Source organism: Cloeon dipterum, chromosome 3 (genome assembly GCF_949628265.1).
Source record: "Cloeon dipterum chromosome 3, ieCloDipt1.1, whole genome shotgun sequence".
NCBI classification, from domain to species: Eukaryota; Metazoa; Arthropoda; class Insecta; order Ephemeroptera; family Baetidae; genus Cloeon; species Cloeon dipterum.
In genome coordinates this window covers 19,256,292-19,273,729 of record NC_088788.1, presented here as the reverse complement: position 1 = coordinate 19,273,729, position 17,438 = coordinate 19,256,292, and the positions used below count along the sequence as shown (strand labels likewise).

Below are 17,438 nucleotides of genomic sequence, written 5' to 3'. Positions count from 1 at the left end.
CCAAGTGTTATTCTTACACGTTAGCTTACGCCTTTGTAACTCCATTATTTCCACAAAATGCATTATTTGTTAGAAAAAACCAAATATATTTTAAGGTGAGACCGTGCCCTTTTACAGTGAGGAAAGCATTGGTCTAACACAATGTTTCCTTATTAGGTGTGTCTGTTATTTTAATTACAAAAACAAGAGTCTGTGTTTGTTTTATAGTTTTAAAAAATCTAATTTTATTATTTCTTTTTATTTATGAAAAATTTACATGTGTCAGTCAGGGTAAAGGCAAAAAATTTCAATTTTGCTTTTACTGGAAATTTATTTTAATTTAGGTAATTTTAAGATTTTTTCATAAGTTTTTTAAACCATTTTTTGCTCTAAATGCTGTTCCTACTACGAGCTTTACATTCTATTTGAAAAAATATGTCTGTCTGAAAAACAGAAATAAAAATTTGGCTAGTTTTAATGAGAATTTCACAAGCTCTTTTTGTGTGATAAAAGCAACTTTTTCTCAAACACGCGAAACTCCTTTTCAAGAAAATCTTTCCACAAAAAAATCTGCAGAGCCCCAGCATTTTTTCCTTCGAACAAAGGATTCTTCCGAGAGCATTATGCGCGTGAAAAGGAGCGTTGAAAACTTGCGAGGCGACGTGTCTTAAAAACGAATCATTCACGGCGGCTGCCGCATGCATAAACTTGACATTTTTAGGAAAGGGTGTTGTGATGGCTGCGGGCAGAGAGTGTCGTTGTCGTGTATTTTGGAATGCTAGTCGCAGGGCGCTGGGCGTCCGAGCGTTGTGGGGCTGCGCGCGTCCGCCGCCCTCCGTCCGTCCGGCGGCCGAAGGGGAGAAGGGTTGCCGCCCCGCCACCGCCGCTCCAACTAAAATTACTTGACGTGTCTATAAAAGGCTGGCCGCATGCCCTGTGAATAGAAACTTGAGATTGGCACGGTACCAGCGGGCGGCTCCACACCACACCACCGCGCTCGCTCGCTCGCTCCGAGTCGTAGAGCGCGGAGGACGAGAACGAGGAGCGAGCGAGCGGAAGGGCAGAAATGAAAAAGAGATAGATTGCCGGCCGCTCTTCCATCGTGCTAAGAATATCTTTCTCCTCTTCCCTCTCAAACTCTTTCGAAACATCGATTGCGATTCAATGCGAAATGCGGCCTGAGCCCAAATGGATCAACTTGTCAGCCGGTTAATTAATAAATTGCTTCGGTAACCATCCCCAAGCTGCCATCAATAACAGCTTTCTGGCTGTCCTGAAATTGAAAGGATTCGGGTACATTCGAAGGGTGGCTTTTTCAAGATTTGATAATAAGTAAGACTGTAAAGAATCAAGCAGAATCAACAATTCCGTTTTGGAAAAAAATTATGATTCCAGAAGATGAAAAATTGTTATAGCTTTAGGGTCGTTAAATTCATATTTCAAAAAGTATCGTGGAAGATTCAGAGTATCGATTTTTGGGCTGGTGTCCGACGATCAGCCTCACATGTCGGTAAGAGAACAAATTTCAATAAAATTTCGTCCGAGGAGCGCGTCAAAATTTGAAATCGGCGCGTGCGCGGTTATTTTCAAAAAAAAGGGACAAATCAGTCCGAGTTTGCACCGGCGGTTGAGTTGGTTTTCTCGCTTTTCACCGAGACGTCGGCTGGCAGGACAGTGTAGGCCGCTCGCTCGCCGTCGCCCCCCTTCGCCTGCCCAACCATTAGTTGCGTTAGTTGAGAGGTATCGCTCGCTCGTGTCCGCAGCTCTTCTGCAGCAGACATGTCTGCAACCGTCAGCAAAACCACCAAGACCTACACCTACCGCTCCTCCGCAGGTGGCAACGCTGATGTCAGCATCGAGTACACGGCTGACCTCAGTGCCCTGACCCGCCTCGAGGTACGCAAGTAGAAAAAAAATAATGAACAACCCTCCCAAAGCTAATCTATCTCTGTTATCCTTTGTGGTTTCTAGAACAAATCTTAGAGTAGGAATAAGCTCTATTCTCAATTTTTCCAAGTATATATTTCATGTTTTTTATAGAAAAAATCCATTTTTTTAGATTTTTGATATAAAAATATCCCATTTTTTAACTGAAACAGAATTTTTGCTTTGCATTTTGACTGTCGGAGAGGCAACACCTGAAAATTCGGAAAATTTTGACTCGGAAAGTGGGTCACGTGTCTGTTGAATTTCAACCATTTGTTCGGCCCTTGGGGTCGTGCGCTGCTCGGCGTGTTCAAATTGGGACCTTCTCTTCTCCGAGCATAAATTCCAACTTAAAATAAGCCACCTGCGCATGCCTATTCTGTGAAAGGGTTTCGAAAAGCGCTGCTCGGCAGTCGTCCACCGGCGAAAAATTAGCCCGTGGCCAAAACGCTTCAATTCGCGCGACTTTTTATCGTTCGCATCCACCAGCTGTGTATTGATTGTTGATTGTAAACATCACTATGGCACCGATACAATGTCACAAATCAATGATCAGGCCCATTCTTTGAATCAAACTTCGAAATTATGTAATAATGACTTTGCGGACAGTTTTTCTTTAATTTTGTCACTGGAATTCTAATATTTAATTTTTGAATTTATTTTAACTATTCTTCACTGGTCCACAATTTTTCATTATCTATTTAACACCATTTCAAATAAAAAATTTTCATAGTTCGCAACGGTTATGTAAGGCGGAAAAAATATTTTTCATTTTTCCAGCAGAGAAAAAAATGCAAATTTCGGACGGAGTGGAGGGTTTGGTCAAATTTTCGATAAATTTACGAGCCTTATCTAAGTCGGCCCTTAAAATATGAACCTCTCCGGCGCTTAATGGTGCCATTCTCGCCACTCGCGAGTTGCCTGCGAGTGCTCTTAAAGATAACATCTTAACGCTTTCGAATGCGTTGTGAATACTTTCCGCTGGGCATTATTTTCATATTTGACTGCTCCGTTCGGGAAATCGATTTTCCACTGAAATTTGCAGAAATTAGGCACCGGCGGGTCGGGTTTCGCGACTGCCACAAGGCGACGAGAGGGCATTCCGCTCCTCCTCCGCCAAAGTGGTGCGAATTTTCGAGTGCGAAAGCCCGAGAAAAATAATATCACTCGCGGCTGGCCATTAAGCAGCGATGCAGAGCATAGCGAACGCATTCCACCGCTGCTACTCATGCAGGATAAAAATAGGAGACGTGACGCCGCCGTGTAAATCCAGCCTCCGACTCTAACTCTCTCACGGCAGCATCTTCAGCCCGTTCTCTGAGCTGCGTTCGCCAGTCTGCTTGTTCGTTCGTTCGCTCGCTCGCTCGCCTGTTAATTAGCAAAATTCCGCGTTCGATCCACTCGAATTAAAACACGCGTCTCTAAGCACCTGCCAACTCGATTTACTCCCTGCAAATCACTAATTGCTCGCTGTCAACCCCCCGGTGCCGGAGGCTGCAAACTTTTGTCTGACGCACGCAGTGTCGAAAGTTGCCGCCGCCGCCGCCGCGTAGGAGGCCCCCGCACGCTCCTATACTTATAAAGAGATGATCCGTCCAGCGGCGGATCACTTGCCTGCTGCTGTGACAAATTGAGATGAACTCGCTTTCCCGGGGTGAACATCAATTAGGCCTCCGCGTCGTGGATTTCAGCTCAAGCTCTTAATCCCCGTTATTTGTGTGTTTACCAAATTATGGAGAGTCGTGACAAGTTTTTATCAAAAAGCACAGCCTACACGATAATTAGATTATTTTCGTCTTGAATCGTGATTCGGGGAAAAATAAAAAAATGCCTCACTTTTAAAAGAAATCTAAAAATTTGCTTACTTCTCTCGTTCTGATATGAAAGTCCCTTAAAAATTAAAAACTGAAAAACTTTAAAATTTTAGTGTCCAAGGGTAGATTCGACTTGAAAATTGACAGTAAGAAAACTCACCTATAGAAATCGTGAACAACTTATATGAAGATAAAAAATAAGGGGCTATGAAAAATATAAAAACTTTAAGTTGGATTAAAGATTCAAATTTCAAAATGCCTTTTTAGCAGGCTGGTTTGTCAAAGTTTGGATTTACAAATATTTTAGTTCAAGATAAATTCAATTGGTTTTATTTCTCCAAACAAGTCATAATATTTTATAAACATTTAAAGTCAAGAAAATCAAGCATTTGCATTTTCAGCCCCAGTAAAAATGGAGCAACCAACGAAATTATTATCCCCCTATAAAACCCGAGTAAAAAGTGTATAAAACGCGTGTTTGGTTTCTAAATTAGAGCACCAATTTATTACTTCTCATTCATGACCCATAGAAATTTGCGTCTAGTTAAAATATACAACGTTGGATCAATAAAATAAATGCTCCGTAAAGGAAACCCTGAACCTTAACATTTACATCTCAAAATCTGACATTTCATTTAAATTTCAAGGGCTGACATCTAAATATAGAAATGAGAAAACAATAAAAACGTCAGCACAGCCTTTAAGCTGTCAACCGAACGGCGGTGAGGAAAATACTGATAAATTCTGCCGATGGTATCGGGTCAAGATTAACACAATGTTTCGGCAGAGATCTTAATTTAGCGTGAAATCTAATTAACTGGTGCCAGCTCACGTGATTGGCGGTGATTTGTCTCGCGATCCGTAAGCGCAGGTTAAAAGCGATTGTCGACTCATCCCGCAAGGGTTGCCAAGCGGTCGACGCGCGTGCAATTGGCACGCGTGGGTGATGAAAAGCCGCCGATGAAATCACCGGCAAATCTCTCCACTTTTCCGTCCGCCGCGCGCCAAGGTAAATAAATACACGGCCGCGCTGAAATAAAACCGAAAAGCCAAAGGCGTGCGTCGTCGACAGAGCCGAGCAGCATGCTCTGTTGCCGCCATTTTAGATTTGTCTGCCAGCTAACATGGGAAGAATTTTGTTTCAGTATTCAAATTATTGACTCAAAATAGATTCGGATTCTATACCAATGCTGGGTAATAAGCTCTTCGTAACCGTTTCAAATTTTAAGTTTTTAATTATAATTTAAATCGATGACAGACATAAAAAAGGTTTTTAAGATGTAGAGACTAAAAAAGGAACAAAATTTCTAGAAGAAATGAGAAAAAATTATCTTCCATTTATAGATTTATTTTCCTGGTCAACATTTTACCAAAATATAAAACTTGTCTTCTCTTTATTCTATTGATATACTGGTAAAATTGGATTTTTTTTTCTTTAATTTTAACACAAAAATGGTTTAAATAAATTCTGGAAACTTATAAGAACTGAAGGGAGCGCATAAATTTTTCGAAGCACTTTCACAGAAATGGGAGATTTATGTGTCCCCGCTAGGCAGTTTAAATTGTAATATATTTCTTGGCATGTGCCCCAAATAGCTGAAATTTCGACGCAGGTGTTGCTTCTCAATTAATATCTGCTGTTTTTGCTCTAGAATGCGCGGCTATCATACCATTCCCACCTGACTAACAAAATTCTTCGCTCTCAGAATGGGCTGCCTCTGCACTAAAACTCACGACGCGCAAGGTGAGAATAAAACAGACAAGCTGCTTTTAATCAACCACCTCCCAGAACAAATTGTCTATTCATCCCCCGCCCGTCCGTGTGCCCGAATCGTATGAGACGCAACGCAGTAAATTAGCAAAATGTGACTAACCCCGTTAAACTCTCTGAATATACCAAATTTTGAACTCACGCCCCCAGACGAGCATCATTAACTTGAATTGTATTCGCAGGACAAAATCAGACTCCTGCAGGATGACCTGGAATCGGAACGCGAACTGCGCCAAAGGGTGAGTTACTCCTTCAAATTTGCCTGCGTGCCGCTGAGCGAGAAAAAGTGGCTGCTCGTAAATCACGCGGAAACGACTAATATCGTTAAGCCGTACGTTTCATCCAGAAATATTTTTCTTCCCCGGCGTGATTTACGCTCACTATGCGGGCTGGACCGTTTCCCGCCATCGGCCCGACTAATAATTATATGTGTATGCTAATAATAGAATTTGGCAGCGCAGTCTACGCCGGGCCAATTACTTTTAGCGCCATAACACTCTATTTTCATCAGATAAGCGCGCGGCATCAGACACCGTAATCCCGATTTTCTCAAGCCGCTCCAGCCGCCAGCAGACACAAGCTGCGAATAAATAACAAGTTTCCGAATCGCCGAGGAAAACATAAAAAACGCGGGGTGCAGGAGGGAGCCGTGCCGTCCCGAATTAACACTTTCCTCCCGCATTGTATGTGTGACGTCGAAAATGGTTTCACGTGTGTGCCAAAGCAATGAGACAGAAACGCTAATTTTATCGCAAAATTCCGGCTGCTAATTAAAGTCGGCCGCTGACTCGTGTTCGACTCGATTTGAAATGTCTCTGTTGCTTGGTCAAAATTGGAAGGCGTGCCAAAAGTGTGCGATTCAAACTTGAGTATTTTGTCAATCCATGGACAACAGTATATGTTTTAAATTTTTGCTATTTCTGCAAAACTCTAGAAGTCTCTTGACAGTGTGCATTTAAAAAAAATTTGACACGTCACAAATTAACTGTCATTAGTTGATTTTGAAAAATGCTTGTGGTGAGATGATTCTAAATTTGATAGACATAAAAAATGAGATTTTCAACCGCGTAAAAATAGTAAGTGAAAAGGATGATCTGCAAATTTTGTATAATTCCATTCAATTTTATACTCATCAAATTGTTTTTAAAAATATTAAACCACTATTAATTCAATTTAACTCAGTTCATTCTCTCCAAAGCAAGTCATTATAACGATATCAATTTGCAAATCATAATATCACAAATCGGATGAATAAGGCATTAGCTCAAGCAGTTGCAAAGAACTCACTAAAACTTATGATAAATAATTGATTGCAAAATTTACACGCCCGCCGCACACTTTAACAAGAGCATCGAATACGGTACATAAATCCAAATTTTTTTATGAAACCACCGTTTAAATGAATTACAGTTGGAAAATTCCGTTTATATACTAATAGAAAATACGGCTAACATCATGATAAATGTGATGAGATAGTATAATATAGAAATTAATTTACAAAATGTATATGGGATTCGCGGAATTCGTAGAAGCCAAATTTCAGATCCAATTTCATGCGCGAATACCGTTCGAGCCGCTGAGCAATCTCTATTATTCGCTACACATCACGCTTTTTCAATGAGATTGCGCATCGCATCATCCGCCGCGTGTGGCTACTCTAGCTAAACGGCAATCAACGCAACTGTTTGTTTTGGCTCTTGTCTCTCGCCGCACTGTGTGCACGCAATAATAGATAGCCGGACGGACAGTCCTGCACATTTTGCCAGGCGTGTGTGTGTCACGTGCACATACGTATGTATGATGTTGTTGGCGGGTATATTTACTAGGGTCACGTTTCATTTGGCAGATCGAGCGTGAAAAGGCCGACCTGAGCGTGCAGGTGATTACTCTGATTGAGCGACTCGAGGAGGCCGAGGGCGGCGCAGAGAGCCAGGTGAGTTTCCACTTTTCTTTTTTCCTTGAATGTAACAAGGTTCAACCTGAAAGATGAATAAACTCGCAGAAATAAAACGGCAAATAATATAATGTGCCTTTTGCCAAAAAATATTTTAATGTTTAGAATTATGCAAATTTCATTAATTTATATTTATTCTGGGTGAAAATCTAACTTAATTTATGAGTTTAAATTTAAAGGATTTTCTCAATACACTCAAGGTGGGACTGAAAGCAGGAAAATTTAGAAAGATAAATTTTATAATCCTTGTACAATCCTATTAGCTTGAATTAATTACTTTATGTGTTGTTACTTTTCAATTTTTCTCATCTCAAAAAAATTATATGCTTTTCAGTTTTTGGAAAAGAAAAGCCTGGGGATAAAAATTCAGCTTGTATGTAATTCTTTTATAAATCCTCAAATGCATTGAAACGTCAAAATATAGAAGAATGCTTGCAAAGTCAAGATTTTTTAGTTTCATCTTAACTGGTAGATTCCAAAAAAATGGTGTGCAGTCTCGTTAATGTGACTTTCCGAATCAGTTTGAGATCAACAAGAAGCGCGACACTGAACTGACCAAGCTTCGCAGACTGCTGGAAGATGTGCACATCGAGAGCGAGGAGACGGCCGCCCTGCTTAAGCGCAAGCACCAGGAGATTGCCATCGACTTCCAGGAGCAGATCGACGCCCTCACCAAGGCCAAAAATAGGTGAGTCGGATGTTTGCCAAAGCCGTCTCGTTTGAAAAATGCGTATGTGTATAATCACCGCTCGTTATCTCGCACCTTTGATCGACTTCAGTTGAAAATAACTGTGTATTCACCCTCAATTCTGACTCGCTTCAAGTGTGAAAAAGCGTTGATCTAATTTCGAGCGAAAAAAAATGGTCGTAAAGCCCTTCGGATCAGGCAGATCTTGACCCCCTGATGCTAAAAGCCACTTGAGATTCTTACCGCAGCCGCTTATCTCTATAACGTATGGGTTCAGAGTTAGGCAACTTCTCGACAGGTACGCTGCGCTGCCTGCATAACTCTCAAGGCGGCTCCTCGCAGCCGTGACAGCCGAAATTCAATTTGCGCTCTCTCAAAATTCGGAAGATTTCGTTTGACAATTAACTGCTGACGTTAAGGAAATTTGGGAATTAATGCCATTTTAACAGTTCTGTCAAGTTTTGCCATTTTTGACAGTTTTAAGAATAGAAAGTGGTAAATGTATTAGAGACGAATTTGATTACAAAAAATAAAGTATTAAATTGATGCAAAATTTATTTGCATTTTAAATCAACACAATTCAATTCAATAGCTCTTTTACATGGTTGGGTCACAATTTATGTATAAAGCGAACCCTATATAGGTAGAACATATTATATAATTTTTCATTAAACAAAAATATGTTTTACGTTTCTATGCCGAATGGCTGAGTTATTTTTTAAGCATATCACCAGAAATCATTTAATCCAGAAATGATTCCTATCGCATCGGAATTGCCTTAAAATAGCAAGTATACAGTGACGATATCTGTTGGCAGCTTCGAACAGGGTTGCGCAAAAGCTCCAACCCTCTTCAAAAGACTAACGAAATAATCGAAATGTTGTGTATTTATTGAATATTAACGCATTGGAATAGTTTTCTGTCATGTTCAGGGAAACAATTCTAACTGGCTTTTGATATTCACCTCAGCCTACACGATTTAATTATAAATCTCAGTAAGTGCTGACAGATTAATTTTCGTCGTTGTTGCTTTTAGAAATTTGCCGTTTAGCTCCTATCAAATTCAGAAGTTCTCGGAAATTCCGTTTGAAATGAGCCGCAAGGCAAACATCAAAGGGAAACACTCGTTGACTCCGATTTGTGGGCGTCTCAATTAAAAATCGATTATTTTGCCGCGCGCTCTATCCGATTTAATCCGCGGCATTCGCGGCCGAGAGAGTCTAGCTTTTTGCCAAGAAGCAGGCAGTGAGTGACGAGCGAGCGGGCGAATGAGAGAATCACTCTGACAGAACGGTTCATTCGACTCGGTAGCTCGCGGCAAGGTCGCGGGCGCGCGAGAAACAAAGGGGCTGAAAACGTGTGATGACAAAACGGGCACGAGTAATCCTTTTGTCGGCAGCGGTGGCGGCTGCTGCAGCAGCTTCTTTCCCTTTTTATTTCATTTCTTCTCGTAGCCGCTCTTTTTCCACCACATCTCTCTCTTGAAAAGCGGCGTGTGTCTCTGAGTCCCCCGGGGCAGCGGGCGGGCGGCGAGCGTCCACCGCAAGACTGTTCGTTTTTCGCCCGGCTGACCAAGGCCGAAGAGGCAAAACTCTTTGCTCACACTGCGGTCGCCGGCCGACTCGCGGAGATGCCCCTGTGGCGCCCTTTAACCGGTCAACAACGACAGCATCGGGCCTTTATTATTTCGTCCTGCCTGCTCGCGTGGCGAGCACATACACAGCACCGCCCGTCATCGCAAACTCTATTCTCCTGCGAATATGCGCTATTTTTTCAGCACTCAGCACAATCTCTTTACTTTGATTAACTTAAATATTGAAATAAATTATGTGTTGATCAAAGCAGAAATCACTCTGAAACCAATGTTTAATCTCACAATGAGAATTCTACCCACATTTGGCTTGCTCGTGATGTATCAGCCGGAAATTTAGTTCAACTTCCTTGTTGGAACTCAAAACAGTGGCTTTTGTACGAGTTTTGAAAGCTGAAATTAAATACACATTATTTGATGTTAATAATTAATTAATTAATTAAAAAGGTGATTCGGTACAACTGCAATATCCTCATTCAAATGGTCTTGCTTTAAACATAATCGTTAGCCAATAGCCAATGTTATTTTCAAAGTTTGTACGGTATGAACATGCTGTTCTTTTAATTACAATAGCCGCAGAGCAAGTTCATAACTGTTCATCCAACCAATGAAATTATTTTCTAGACGCTTTGTTCAGAACATTCATGAAAATAAATTTAAACTTCCTGTGCCTTCCTCAAGGACCGTAACTCTAGTTTCTTAATTGCGTGAAACTTGCTCTCTCCACTGTCAGTGAGCAAAGCATGAAATTAAATCAAGATTTCTCGCAAATGGTGGTAGCAAAAAACTATTCAGAAACATATAATGAAAGAGACGAAGTGATCAATATTTTATTTTAATAACATTTTTACTCTTGCAAATGTCAATAATTAAAAAGCATGTTTCAATTTAATGAAAACTGAATAGCAAAAAGAGAGCAAAACTAGGAAAATATTGGTAAATCATACCAAATCAAACCAATTAGCGCAAAAAAGGCACAGACCGGCAAGACAGTCTTTGCCCAACAAAAATAAATAGGATTAAGTTCAGCATTCCACACATTTTATTTTCACATCATTTGTCTCTACGAAAAATCCAAAGCGAAATTCCCGTACGGTGCGACGACTGCAATAAATTCTAATGGATTTCTCGAGCTCATTTTTTCGTTTCCAAAACCCCCTTTAAAATTTATTTGTGCATCTGACGGACGCAGCGCAGAGACGGTCATGCGCTGCGTTCTTTCAAAAATAACGTGGACATAAAAAGAACAGCGTGGACGGAGTGAAGAGGCTTCTTTCTGGCAGCGCCGCCGGCCGCGCCACTGTGCCCTCCGTGTCGTCCCCTCACGCGTAACTGGGTCAAGCGTGGTCCCTAATTGGCGCAGGAGGATACACACACGCGTTAACTCGTTTCTCCCTCTGCTCCAAAGCGGCTTTGCCCCCGGCCGGCCTTTCCAGCACCCATGGTTGCCACACGCCAACACGGCCAAGCACGGCAAAATGTCATTTGACAGACAAACGAGAATAATGCTCCTCACTGTTGCAAAATAAATTAATACTTTGATACGTTTGATTCACGCAGTCGTTAAAATTTCCAATCCTGTTTGATTTGTTTTGATCTGACTGTGGTTGTAATTTGTTTTTTCGCGAATTGCTCCGCAGCGAACTACCGGCAACCGTAGTAGCACGCGACGCTCGCTCTTTTCGCCCCAAATTGCCTCTGCTAACGAATTACGCGAGTGCACACAAAGGAGCAATTTTTAACAAGCGGCTCTCTTATTTATACTCGCGAGCGTTTATGACATCATTTAGACAGACCGAAAAGAGATTTAACTAACGGCGCAGCCCTTCAATTTGAAGGATTGCTTTCCAGTCTTTCGAAATCATTTTGTTTGAAGCTGAATTGCAGCGCGGAAAGAAAATAATAAAAAAGCGGCGGTGCAGCGGTTATCAGTCGCTAATGGTGACGCGCATGCCGAGTGAAACTTAGAACCTGAAGGTTGCGGTCGTACATTACCCGGCCGCGGCTCCTTCTCCCCTCGTTACAAACAAGAACAAACAAGCATATCGGCGCCACTCTAATCAACAGTTTGCCTCTTTTGTGTACCAAGAGCGCGCATTTCTCTCTCGGCTTGCGATCCATATTATTCGAAATGAGGAATGTGATTAACGACCTGACGGCACGCGTTGATAGGCGAACTCTCGCGTCCGACCCAAAACAGAAATAAACGTGTTGAATTCGTGATAAGCACTCTCGAATAAATTTTCGAGAGCGTTCATCAATCCATCTCTACATCGCAAAAAGCCAGACTCTCTAGTCGTTTTTGCGTCTGTCCAAACATTGCATACACGGTCTCTTGGAAATGTCCTGACGCAAGCAGCTTTTTGCCGTGTCCCTGACCGTGACGTGCAAAAAGAGACAGACCAGAAACTCAAAAATACCCCGGTAGTCAGCAAGCACACAACCAGAGCAGATTTAGCCGATGGGTATTTTTGGCTTTTTGGCAAAGCGACTTCCAAATTGCCTTTGGTGTGACACGCAAACTGCCGCGACTCATCGGTTCAACCCGTGAAATGAAATGCAACCGCCAAGCGATCAATGATCGAGGACTTAACAATGAGGGTTTCTCAAACACGATGGTCAGATTGTATTATTTACTAAACAGTCAATATTCATGTTAAAGGGCCGAGAAGGAAAAGGCGAAATTCCAGGCAGAAATCTACGAGCTTTTGAGCCAGGTTGAGGTTGCCAACAAGGAGCGAGTGAGTATAAAGCTAACTAAACACACATTTTTCTTTGAGTCATATTTAAAAATACAGAAAATACAAAACACTAGGGCTCTTGTAAATATCATCTTCACTGTGCTATTTAAATATCATGAGGGACAATTCTTGAGCCAAGAAAAAATTTATATCCTGGATATATAAACTGAGCGTTTACAACTTTTAATAATGAAAATTTCGGTAAATATGATATTTCCTTTACTATGATTATAATAAAATTTTCTATACATCGTGTAGTAAAGTAGATCAAAAATAAGTTTGAACCAATTTATCTGTTCCTTGTTTCTTCCTTGTAAAATGGAAACTAAATCAAACAAATAAAATTCCCAGCTGTTGGGGGCCAAGACGATCGAACGCCTTGAGATCACTGTCCACGACCTGAGCATCAGAATCGAAGAGATGAACCGCACCGTCATCGACATCACCTCCGTCAAGCAGAGGATTTCTCAGGTGAGAAATGTGTATTCGATGAATCGCTCACGGTGCGCTCACAGTTGGATCGCTATTCGTAAACACACCGCGCGATCATTTCCGCTCAATAGGCGTTTGTTTGAGATTACGACGACACAAAGCAGCGTGTCACGTTGAAAACGTGGCTTACCTTTTGTCACGCCTCGGGAAACACCCATGACGACGAATGCCGTGACAATTTAGATTTTGCCGCCTGCTCTTCTTAGAAGCTAGAGAAGCTTTTGCGGACCATGCAAAAACTACTTAACGTGCAAGAAGCGACTTTTATTTTTCATATCATGACTTAAACCGAAAATATTTCTAAGAGTTACGTGAGTGAGATTTTGTGCTCTAAATCATGGGCTAATTTTTAAGAATCATTTAAAAAAAATCAAATTTTCACTATCCGAATATTTTTGTGCAGGAAAATATTGAGCTGACCAAGGAGGTGCAGGAACTCAAGGTTAACATTGAGAATGCACTCTACCTGAAGAGTCAAGTCGTGACTCAGCTTGAGGATGCCCGCCGTCGTCTTGAAGATGAGGACAGGGTGAGTGCATTGTGCATAACGCTTATCGAAACGATTTTGCAATGGCAAACGCGTTGCAGAGGCGCTCCAACCTGGAAGCCACCCTTCACTCTGTGGAGGTCGAGTTGGATTCTATCCGCGTGCAGTTGGAGGAGGAATCCGAGGCTCGCTTGGACCTGGAACGCCAGCTGGTGCGTGCCAGCGCCGACGCCCAGACCTACAAGTCCAAGTACGAGACCGAGGTCAACGCCCGCGCCGAGGAGGTCGAGGAGATCCGCCGCAAGTTCACCATCCGTATTCAAGAGACGGAGGAGCACATCGAGACCCTGATGACCAAGATCAACGCCCTGGAGAAGCAGAAGTCGCGTCTGCAGAGCGAGATCGAGGTCCTGATCATCGACCTGGAGAAGGCCAACAACACGGCCCGCGACCTGCAAAAGCGCGTTGAGCAGCTTGACAGAATCAGCCTGGACCTGAAGACCAAGCTTGATGAGACCACCGTCGCTTACGAGAGCACCGTCAGGGACCTGAGGAACAAGCAGACTGAGTTGCAGCGCGTGAACCACGAGCTGGACAAGACCCGCGACCAGAAGGAGGCCCTCGTCCGCGAGAACAAGAAGCTTGGCGGTTCGTGCTCCCCCTAATCCTCACTATTATAGAAAATTTATTAAACGCACTAGACGAAAATTACTAGTCAGATCAAGTTTTGAAGCTTCTCTCGAATTCATTTCGCATGCAAGACTCTTTTAAATATGCATGGTATTTTTTTCACAAGGCTCAAAGCAAAATTTACATTTACAATTAACAAAAGGTTCATAGCAAAAACTGATATACACAGAGAAGAGTAGTGAAAACATGGTTTCCTTGAAATTAAATCAGGTCCACACCAATTCACATTTAAACTTCATTTAAACCTCATATCTTCGCAACGAATGAATTGTCAATTTAATTTCTTTGAACTGCACACCCATTTTGTGATCAATTTATTCTCATTCAGATGATCTGTCCGACACCAAGCTGCAGCTCACCGAGGTCAACCGCCGCTACCACGAGTTGGAGATCGAGATCCGTCGCCTGGAAAACGAACGCGAGGAGATCACCACCGCCTACAGGGAGGCTGAAGCTGTGAGTTACTATTAAAAGAAAAAGCGAGCTTTATTTCTATCGTTGGTTATGAATTACAGTCTCGCAAGGCCGAGGAGCAGAAGGCTCTTCGTCTGCTGTCCGAGTTCAACCAGTTCCGCCACGACACCGAGAAGCGCATTGCCATCAAGGACGAGGAAATCGAGTCCATCCGGTAACATAACCTGATCCCTCCTCCTCCTCAGATTTAATTATTCTTCGTCGCTACCGAAATAGCCCTCGCACGAAAGCCGGAGCTGGCCGTCTGCCAGTTGCCGCGTGACCACAAGAGCACGTCCTAACAAAAAAGCGCAGTCATTATGCGTTCCAATTCCGAATTCCTGATTTTTCCAGCAAGCAGACCAGCTTGGAGATCGAGCAGCTGAACTCTCGCGTCATCGAGGCTGAGACCAAGCTGAAGACCGAGGTGACCCGCATCAAGAAGAAGCTGCAGATCCAGATCACCGAGCTGGAGATGTCCCTGGACGTGGCCAACAAGAGCAACATCGAACTGCAGAAGACCATCAAGAAGCAGTCCCTCCAACTCACCGTAAGGGAAACGCCAGGGCCGCCCTAAAATCCTGACTGACGCTTGCTGTTTCAGGAAATCCAAGCTCACTACGACGAGGTGCACCGCCAGCTCCAGGTTACCGTGGACCAATATGGCGTGGCCCAGCGCAAGCTGCAGGCCCTCACTGCCGAGCTCGAGGAGATCCGCGTAAACTACGAATCGGTGAGTTGTTGCATTTATAAATCTTTTGGATGGTCAAGCTAATAATTACTTTGTGAGTAATTTTCACATGAACCAAACAAGGAAGTAAAATTTAAGTTTTACGTAAAGATTTTTTTTTTAATTTCCTTTCAGTCGTTGAACTAGATGTTCTTAATACTGGTAAATACAAGTTAATCAGATCGACACTAAAAATTCTGATCCATCGTAGGCCCTCCGCGCCAAGCGCGCTGCCGAGCAGCAGTACGAGGACGCGACCACCCGCATTTCCGAGCTCACCACCATCAATGTCAACCTCGCCTCCACCAAGAGCAAGCTCGAGCAGGAGCTGGCTGTCATTGCCTCTGACTACGATGAGGTCACCAAGGAGCTCAGAGTAATTCAGACGGAGGAAAGTTAGTGCCTTTTTTGATGAGAATTTATGCTTTTCTTCAGGTCGCCGATGAGCGTTACCAGCGCGTCCAGTCCGAGCTCAAGCACGTTGTCGAGACTCTGCACGATGAACAGGAACGTGTTGTCAAGATCGAGTCCATCAAGAAGTCCCTTGAGGTCGAAGTCAAGAACCTTTCCATCCGCCTCGAAGAGGTCGAGACAAATGCCCTGGTCGGTGGCAAGCGCGCCATCAGCAAGCTCGAGGCTAGGGTAAGCGATGAACCCAAATAAATCAATTTTCATTTCATAAAGCTACCCGCATGAGAAACTAATTTATCAACAATCCTCTTCCTGTGTGTCTACTAACAATTATCTGAATCGCGGTCGATTTTCCAAGTTTGGACACCTTTTGGCAGATCCGCGACATCGAACTGGAACTTGACGAGGAGAAGAGGCGCCACGCCGAGACCATCAAGATTCTGCGAAAGAAGGAGCGCCTGGTCAAGGACTGCGCTCTGCAGAACGAGGAAGACTCCAAGACCATCGCCCTCCTCCAGGACGCCTATGACAAGGTCAACACCAAGGTCACGCTCTACAAGAGACAGCTGCAAGAAACTGTGAGTGAAAACAATTTTTTTACAATCACGCATTTCTTTGCTAGGAAAATTAGGGTAAGAGGGAAAAAAGAAAGATGGAGAAGAAAATAGCCACTAGGAATATTTAAGTCGTTGTTCTTGCACATTACTTGGAAATCAACCGCATATTTTAAAATACACAACAGACAGTAATAATACCGAGCATCGCCAGCAGGCCTGTGACCATTAAATATTCGTATTTTTTTATAATAATTTCAGGAAATTAAATATGATTTTAAATATTCGATACGCATAATTTTAACCGTTAATTTTTTAGAAAAATGTAGTAATGAATTATTTTTGGCTATAAGTCTACAGACCAACGATGCTTTGTTACTACTGAATTTGTCCAAAAGTAAAAAGGCAACGGACGAGGCTTGAATTTCGTTAAATATTCCTATTTTAAATGAATTACTTAAAGTTTAAGACACGAAGCAGGCAACCGAGTGGACACGCATGTCGTGCCGGTTGCATGTTTTATGCGTTCTTACGTGTTTCTCGTCGACTTGCAGGAGGGAATGTCTCAGCAGAGCGTGACCCGAGTGAGGAGATTCCAGCGGGAGCTGGAGGCGGCCGAGGAGCGCGCCGAGACCGCTGAAAGCAACCTGTCCCTGATCAGGGCCAAGCACCGCACTTTCGTCACATCGTCGACCATCCCTGGCAGTCAGGTGTACCTAGTGCAGGAGACGGTCAGGTCGTCATCCGCCGAATATAACTAAACACCAAAACACATACGCGTCATCTTAAGTACGAAAGAATAAGAATGATGATAAAATCACATCACGGAGAATAATCGGGAACTCTTGGACTCGCTGCAAAAGCTGTAAAGGCAGACCGACCGAATGTTCGTTGCATTTCAGCTTAATGTTTGTGCTGCAAACAGATTATTCAAATAATATATAAATCAAGCCTTTGTGTCCGTTCGCGCAGCTGAACAGCAGCTCGGCTCGTTTTACAGCTTTTGCACTGAAGACAAAAAATTCCGCCATGGGTGTCATTTTTTATCACACACGCTAAATTGTTGGAAACTATTGTGAAATAATAACAGATTTATCGTATTTAACATCGTGTTGTTATTTAATTATCTGTCTAATTATTTACGAGATGAATATAGA

At 42.7% G+C, this 17,438-nt stretch overlaps 2 protein-coding genes across 2 annotated transcripts in view; one reads left to right on the top strand and one right to left on the bottom strand.

Moving 5' to 3' along the window:
• LOC135940734 (putative fatty acyl-CoA reductase CG5065) overlaps positions 1-17,438 on the bottom strand; it is a 54,964-nt gene that overhangs the window by 30,853 nt on the left and 6,673 nt on the right. The gene's annotated exons all lie outside the window — the stretch shown is intronic.
• Positions 1,610-17,386, top strand: Prm (Paramyosin). Its single transcript, XM_065485757.1, has 16 exons — positions 1,610-1,875; positions 5,673-5,729; positions 7,337-7,423; positions 7,966-8,132; positions 12,386-12,464; positions 12,816-12,935; positions 13,360-13,485; positions 13,545-14,091; positions 14,462-14,589; positions 14,649-14,761; positions 14,941-15,136; positions 15,191-15,319; positions 15,528-15,692; positions 15,752-15,958; positions 16,105-16,305; positions 16,836-17,386. Exons 1-16 carry the CDS (start codon positions 1,759-1,761, stop codon positions 17,040-17,042), a joined length of 2,646 nt encoding a protein of 881 aa, XP_065341829.1. The 5' UTR covers positions 1,610-1,758; the 3' UTR covers positions 17,043-17,386.

Bases quoted from the DNA above. Each gene is read 5' to 3' on its own strand.
- Prm (XM_065485757.1), top strand. From the start codon at position 1,759: ATGTCTGCAACCGTCAGCAAAACCACCAAGACCTACACCTACCGCTCC. The intron at 14,092-14,461 runs GTTCGTGCTCCC...ATTCTCATTCAG, and splicing joins CGAGAACAAGAAGCTTGGCG to ATGATCTGTCCGACACCAAG. The intron at 15,693-15,751 runs GTAATTCAGACG...GCTTTTCTTCAG, and splicing joins AGGTCACCAAGGAGCTCAGA to GTCGCCGATGAGCGTTACCA.